This window comes from Centruroides sculpturatus, unplaced genomic scaffold (assembly GCF_000671375.1).
Source record: "Centruroides sculpturatus isolate CEXI.00-Female unplaced genomic scaffold, Cexi_2.0 scaffold585, whole genome shotgun sequence".
In the NCBI taxonomy this organism is placed as follows: Eukaryota; Metazoa; Arthropoda; class Arachnida; order Scorpiones; family Buthidae; genus Centruroides; species Centruroides sculpturatus.
In genome coordinates, this window is record NW_019384762.1 from 455,408 (window position 1) to 463,474 (window position 8,067).

General features: G+C 31.3%; 1 protein-coding gene across 1 annotated transcript in view; it reads left to right on the forward strand.

Annotated features, from left to right (window-relative positions):
• Positions 1-517: 517 nt before the first annotated feature.
• LOC111628833 (guanine nucleotide-binding protein G(s) subunit alpha-like) overlaps positions 518-8,067 on the forward strand; it is a 16,494-nt gene continuing 8,944 nt past the window's right edge. The window contains exons 1-6 of the mRNA XM_023372677.1: positions 518-595; positions 3,079-3,208; positions 3,273-3,345; positions 3,418-3,472; positions 3,981-4,100; positions 4,164-4,261. Of these exons, the coding sequence (XP_023228445.1) occupies positions 3,097-3,208; positions 3,273-3,345; positions 3,418-3,472; positions 3,981-4,100; positions 4,164-4,261 (458 nt within the window). The 5' untranslated portion in view covers positions 518-595; positions 3,079-3,096. The remainder of the gene's footprint in view (positions 596-3,078; positions 3,209-3,272; positions 3,346-3,417; positions 3,473-3,980; positions 4,101-4,163; positions 4,262-8,067) is intronic.

Sequence of the window (8,067 nt, forward strand, 5' to 3'; positions counted from 1 at the left end):
GTCACGCTCAAAATAGAACCCTGAGGAACAACTTCTTCTTGTGTGAAAGGCCTAGATAAAGTGATGCTCATCCTAAATTGAAATCTTCGATTGTATAGGAAGATTTTAATAAAAATTGGCAAATTACCCCGCAATCCGCAATATGGGATCTCCCCTAGATCGCGGAGTATCCCATATTGCCAGCAGCGATGGTAGGCCTTCTCTATATAAAAGAACATAGACACTAAGTGCTATCGTCTAACTACACTTCGCGTATAGATGTTTCAAGGTTTACTAAATTGTCTGTGGTACTTCTGTTACTACGAAATCCACTCTGATATGGTGAAAAGTAATCCTTTCCCTCTAAGAGAAACGTGACGATATCTTTGAAACTTTGTTGTTAATCAAAAATTGAGCATCGTTATGCCAAAATATCTAAAATCACAGTTAAATAAATTCACATATTGTTAAGGAAGTCGAGTAAATAGTAATCTGTTAACGTTATCTTCAACAAGATTAGATAATAATTTCATCTTTACTTCCGCCATGTTTTTAATGGTTTACGAGTAGAAGAACAGGATATATTTAATCTTTTTTTAAGTAGAACATAATACAGGTAATACCCATATTATCTGAATAATTTATTTTGTAGCTTTTAATCATAGATAATTATTTTAAATGTATATATATTTCTTAGTATTAGCCTGAATTGTGATTTTAAAACATTAAAGCGAAATTAGGATAGTATAGATTTTATTTGAATGATATCATTAAAGATGTAATAAGGTCGTTTTCCTTCAAAGCAGTTTATAAGGATAATTATATATTTAATTAAAGATATATTAATTGCGAATAATCTTATTAATTTAATATATATTTGGAACTTCATCTCCTTAGCGGGACTGGACTTAAAGACTTGTTATGGTCCCAAGCAATAACACATAATAGGCTCTTCCTCTCTACCAAATAATGATACGTATAAAAATGTCAGGCCTTAAGCTAAAAGGTTGATAACCCAAGGCCCTAAGCTACAGCTGATTTAGCTTATGTACAGTACAAATCCGGCCTGTTGCTGTGACTTGTTAGGTGTCTGTTACAATCAAAATTATTTTTCATTTCTTGTGTCGTCGAAGAAATAAGCGTGGTTCCTACTTGTTAGTGTAGATTAAATTAAAATTCGAAATTGCCATGTTCAGATTTTAATTTAGAACAAACTCCACGGCTTCTATTGATAATAACAGATCAACACTTTGACTCACACCATTACAACCACCTGATCAACCCGTTAATAATGTATTGCCAAGCGCCTCCTAGACACTTCAGCCTCTTTCTTGTTAATTTCTTTTAACGACATAATGTAATTAACTTAAATTGCAATTTATTGAGTTTGTTTAGACATCAGTGATTACCCACATTTGAGTTAGTTTAAAATACACAAATACCATATGAAATATAGCATGTATTTCTGTGTATCGGTACATCTCAAAGCACATAGAGTAGTTCTTAAAACATGCTTCTTTCCGCATTTTAGGCTTGCCGAGCATTGAACTGCCACGTCGTAGATCACAAGACACTTTGTCGCTTGAACTGTTGCTTGGTGATCCTTGATGGTTGTCGAAAGTTAACTATCAACTCTGCTGTTTTCTGTTGGTCTTATTCCCTTCTTAGAGAAATGGCGTTCTAAAATAGTACCTCTGTCTCCTAGAACTTGCATCCATCTCTGTTCAAAGTAAACCCCTTTTCTCTCATCGTCTGGGGTACTTTCCTGAGTCTCTTATTGAGTTTCTCCATTGTCTTCCCATGGACGCCAGATACTGGCGTCCATGGGAAAACAATGGAGAAAATTTTCATCGATTTTAGATTTTACATACAATAAACTCATTGGAACGAATGGTCTTTATAGTGTCTTGAAATTTATATACAGTACTATGTTCGTGTGGAATGTTGTAACCATCTTCCTGCATTATCACCGAATGAGCTGTGCATTCATTACACGTAGAGTTTTTAAACCTCCCGGTTAACCGGGAGTCTATGGAATTTCAATTTTTAATTTTGTTTCTTTACATCTAAATATTTTTGTTTATTTCTTTTCAGCTAGAAAAATAGTATGATTTTCAATACTTCATTTTCAGTAAATATGAATTGTATATCATTATTAAAATCAGTACAGTGGGGTGACTTAAAAGCTTAAATCAAGAGTTAAAACTTAATTGAAACTATGGCAGACTTACAGGAAATGGCACAGACAATTTTTAAGAATACAATAGCGTTCTGTCGTGTGATATCTTACATCACAAGTTTTAATTTAGTTATTAGCACGTGAAAGAATATAAAGTCTGTGACAGATTTTAATGGGTACCTGATATATGATGATTTTGTTTTTAAGGAATTTACAAGATCAGATGAATACACTTTGAAAGAATCGACATTTCTGGATTAATTTTTTTTAAATAGCAAAAAACAGTATTGGCCAATAAATAAAAGTAAAGGATGATTCCAAAATAGGGAGCAAACTTTGGGTGATGATTCCAGTCAGGACAAGAAACAAAAATATGTCCGGAAATGCGTAGTTAAAACAAAATGAAGGATTTATTAAATGCATAAAGTTACAGAGGCAAATGCTCGAAGTATCCCCCATGGATCTATATTCAAACATGTACATGCCACATCATGGACTGACACAACCTTTTAAATGTATCAGGACAGCATTCACCTGTTGCCTCAAAGTCTGCGCATTAGGAACTGGCTCAGTGTACGCAATACTTTTAAGGCGTTTAACAAAAATCAAGGTAGTTGAGGTTCCTCAACTGCTTGGACCATGTAACTGATCCATCTGCCGGGGAAGGTGTTCCAAATATTGGCAAATAGGAACTATACTTAAATACAGTATAAACAAAACGTTAACTCTATTTTACTTTCATTTTTCTCTGCATCTCTTCACTCCTTAGAAAATTCCATTCCAATAGCATTTTCTTTACTTTCCTTACGGGACAGGGGTATTCTACAGTCACCAGCTGCTTCATGCTTTATAATAAGTAAAATAAACAGTGGTAACATTAAAATTTAATAATAAATTTCGGCCGTTTAATGTTCATTAAGATAAATTCATGTTGAAAGATGGAATGCTGCAAACCCAGTGATCCGGCGAGAAGAACTAGTAAATTAATAGATAAGAAGATTGCAGCTTGGATGAAGGAATATTGCAGGACTATTAAAATATTACTACTAGGTAAGTAATCAGTTACTGACTGTTCATAATAATTATATATATTTCACTAAAACGTTTTTTCCAGGAGCTGGAGAATCAGGTAAAACCACCATCATTAAACAAATGAAAATCATTCACATTCAAGGATTTTCAGACAGGTTATCTTTATTTTAGTAATAAGCCTCATATTTTATGCCTTTTTCATTCATTTATTTTATATATTTTTTCAGCGAAAGGCAGGAGAAGATTAAAGACATCAGAAGAAATATATTAGAAGCTATTAAAGTAATTAAATTTTATCATATTGTATAAGACTTAATTAAATGAGGATTATCAAAATGGCTGACTTTTCGTTCGAAATTTTAAATTAATATACTATTTAAAACAATTAAATTTAACTTTTAGAGAGAAAATCTGCTTAATATCGCTCTAAAGTTTCTAATTACATTGTTCGTGTGTTTAGTTCGCATTTACCATCAAACCTGATCAAATCATAAGGCATGTTGAAGCTTCTTCATGCTTACTAGTATGAAATTTATAAAACTTTACTTGTAATATTAATTATTTCTCTATAATTTAAAGTTTATGCCTTTTTACGAAAAGAATTTTATGAATTCTGTAAAATTTTTCACGTGTTTCCTCTCTTCTTTGAAAACATTATGCCATGTGCCTCAATTGCATAATTGCTTCCATGATACTTTGTAAATTAATTTACCAAAAAAAAAGTAAAATTTGAAACATTCTTTTAGTTTTTATCCTTTAAAAATAAAAAATAAAATCACTTTTCTTCAAGGAATTAACAGGGAACATGGCTTATATAAAACCACCCATCGATCTGAATAATCCCGATTTGCAAGACAGCCTGGGTTATATACAAAGCTTAAATATGGTGGAAGAATATGATTTCCCTCAGGTAATTTTTCTAATTTTACTAGAATTAAAATAAATATAACTTAAAATACGTTCTATTATTTAGGAATTCTTCGATCACACGGAACTATTGTGGAGAGATTTAGGAATTCAAGAATGTTACTCACGATCTAACGAGTTTAATCTTATCGATTCTGCAAAATAGTAAGTAAATCTAATGCCTTTTTATTGTTTTACGAGCCTCAAAAATCGACGTCATCATCCTAAACAATTTTTTTTTAACTTTGAATAGCGTAAAAAACTATACTTCTTGTTTGTGAAGCTAAACTGAAGCACCTGAAACAAGAATTATTCAAGGTTATCACGATTTAAAGTACAAGTCGACCCCCCTATAACACTGTTGATTATTCCGTTTTATACGAATTCCATGTTGTACAAGTTATTTCAATTTTACAAATACATGTGCCAAGATAGTCGACCCCCCTATAACACTGTTGATTATTCCGTTTTATACGAATTCCATGTTGTACGAGTTACTTAAATTTTACAAATACGTGTGCCGGGCTGTGAACAGCTCGTGTATTTGTAAAATCGAAATGACTCGTACAACATGGAATTCGTATAAAACGGAATAATCAACAGTGTTGTAGGGGGGTCGACTGATACCTCTTATTTAACACTGTCCAGAGTCCTATGCAACCAAATTTGTATGGTGACATTTCGGGAAATGCGGAAAATATTTAAGCAAAAAATAATAATAATAAATCCAGCAATCAGTTGAGTAACTTTCCCGGGGGGAAAAAAAGTTAAAATTGTATGTGGCGCCATCCGTTACGAGATTTTGGAGTAAAATGCTCCATCGGAGATCTGACACGGACCCTACCCCCTCTATATTCCCATTCCCGACCTTTTAAACATCGAAGTTTAATAGCATTGATACCCCCTAATAGACAAACCTCCCTGAAAAATACAAGTTTTCAACAAAAGGCCCAAGTTATTTTAATTTAGTCTTTCAAGACTGCAAAATTTACGTCCTCGATAAAGCATTTTTCGTTGCTCACAGCACCAAAAGTGTCACAATGGCAAGTTTTAAAATACCACATGGGCCACTTCGAAAGGGGCTCAAAATGCATGAATTCCCAAACCAAAATTAATTAATTAAGAGCCTAAATGCAAACTCTTGCACAGTACACAGGAATGGCTAATTACGGAACTGTCACCCGATATATGATGAGGATTTGTATATCGCCGCAACTGCCTCACCAGAGGCAGCCTCTTGGGCGTCCATGCCTTTCTGGAATTTCCTTATATTCACTATTTGCTTATGGGCTTTGCCCCAAGTTTTGTACATTTGTTAATTTCAATTAATGGAACCGGCTGAGCACTCTGAGGTCTCATGTTTTACACTTTCCTATTAGTCTTATCTTCCTCCTCATTTCCTCTATAACTCTTCGTCCTTCCTTTTCAAAGGCTATGCTGTAAGGTTGGGCCTTCTACTACTTTCCAGTAAATGTATAAAAAGTCGTTTGAAATCGTATAGTCATGTCGTATGCAATGCGAAATGGTACATTTACTGCACGATTCTGATAAATACAAGATAACTTTGTAACATTCATTAATTAATCACCTTGTGGTATCATCATGATGAAGTTTTCGGCACTTAAATATCCCTGCAAAATTACCAAATGAGGGACAATTAAAATCATTTTTACCTTCCCGACTGTTATATATAACAGAGGAAAAGTATGGCGAGCGGTCAAAAAATGACCCCCTCCCGATTTTACATTTTTGGACTAGAGACTGAAACATCGAGAAATGGCGCTTCACCATTATCATCTTACCCTCAAAATTAAGCTTTTTGCCATTTTATAATAGTTAAAAATATGAAGTTTTTTTAAATAAAATATAACAGATGGAACCATCAATTTTAAATTTTTTTGCTAGAAAAGTTAAACCCACTGCTGGATTTTTAAACAGTGTCTTTAGTGCACTGAAATCAGGGATGATTGAAAATAATCATTATTTGTTTCTTTTCTTGATTTTTCTCACTTAAATCTGAAACTTATTTCTTACATATCATTAAGTAATCTTCAAGTAAGACGACAATACTAAAATAAATCTTAAGAGACAAATGACTGAATGACAAGAAAAGTATTAAAAAGAAAGATTGTAACAGTAAGTTGTTATTCTGATCTCTAAATTTGAATATTTATTCTCCAAAAGTTAAAAATGCTTTATATCTGCACAAAAAACTAATATCTGATATGTTGCCATACAAATTCTTCTGGATTTTCACTGCCTGTATGGATTTTATTTACTTACAAGTTATAAAATTTTAATAGTAGATTTAATATTACCACAAAGCAGATTTCATTGACTAAATCATCATCTAATAAGAGATCACACTAACCTTTTAAAGACTATTCAAATAGAAGGTGCACTCAATCATTCCATTTCAGAACTTTTTGTAAAGTAGTTAGTATCTACTCTCTCTACTAAAGAATTTTGTTTTTTTCTGGAGTACAATCTGAGTGCAAATAAAAGTACTATTTTTCTAAAATATTTTAAAATAATTGATATAAAAATAATCTATACACAATTTCTTAGTTTACAGCATTTTAATAAGTATTTTGAATAAGGTAATTAATGTATTTTAGTATTTTATTGAAAGAAATAACCAGTAATTTAAAAATTAATCTTTGTCATATATCATATTCTTATATCTCATCTTAATAAAAAAAACTCATATTATATTAACAAATGTAGAAACTCCCTGATTTACAGTAAAATTTAGGGCAAATCACCAGATCATATGTTAAAACTGTTTACTGTCAGAGATAAATAATAAACAGGATATCATAGACAAATTTTTTAATTATCTTTTTTTTTCTGGTATAAAAAAATTCTAATAATAAATATAATATTAAGCAGATAATTAAATAACGTCATAATAAATTAATACAAAAAGACCAGATATATTGCATATACTCTGGTACAATGGAGTTATCATACCAAGACAGTATTTTTAAGTATGATACAAAAAAAACTTACAGGAGAATGATTTTAAGTTTTAATGTAAACCAAGGAGTGACAAATTAAAATTAATATGAAAAATACAAAAATAGTTTTTACCTTTGTTAGTGGGATCTTTTTTACAATTATACACAGGTGGAAAAACAGTTGGAGCATATGTAACAGTCATACCATATCGCGAATACTCACAACTTAAAGGATAACCTTTACTCAATAACTGTGAGCTATGACAATCTTTTTTAACTGTCTCACCCTTAACATATGGTAATCCATGTGAAACCTGAACACTCCAGCCATCCAAGGGCATATTAGTTTGAGACATATCATTTAAAGATAACGAATCTTTAATGGATGTAGAAACTGATGTTCTTTTTTGACAAGTGGAAGACTTTATGAAGGGACACATTTGTGTATCAGAAGCAACTGAATCATGCACAGTCAAACTTTTTTCAGATGTCAGTGCTTCACAAGATTTAGATAAATTTTTTTCAGAATTTTTTATAGATAAATCCAGAGGACCACCTACAAATTTAAGAAATTTTATAATTTTAGCATTAAATTTTTCAATTTAAAAATAATCATAAAAAGAAAATTTAAAATAATTTATCAGATAAATTAAACTTAGAGAACAATGCCAACAATATGATGAAAAACAAACAAGTAATTACAGATAATATCTTTACTTGGATTAATTACAATATATATATTATATACATACAAATTGATGCTATTATATATATACAGTAGAGCGTCGATTTTCCGAAAGTCAATCATCCGAAAGAATTCCAGTCGTCAAATTTAAATTTTCGCCAGTGCTGTGGTGCTTCAATTTTTGGCTGTGTCTTGGGCTACTCAAATATTTTACGTTTTTGATACTAAATTAACATCTGAAGTATAATTTTTTATTATTTTTATATTTTTCAATATATTTATTTTGTTTGTACAAAATAAAAAAATAATTTTTAACGATACAATAG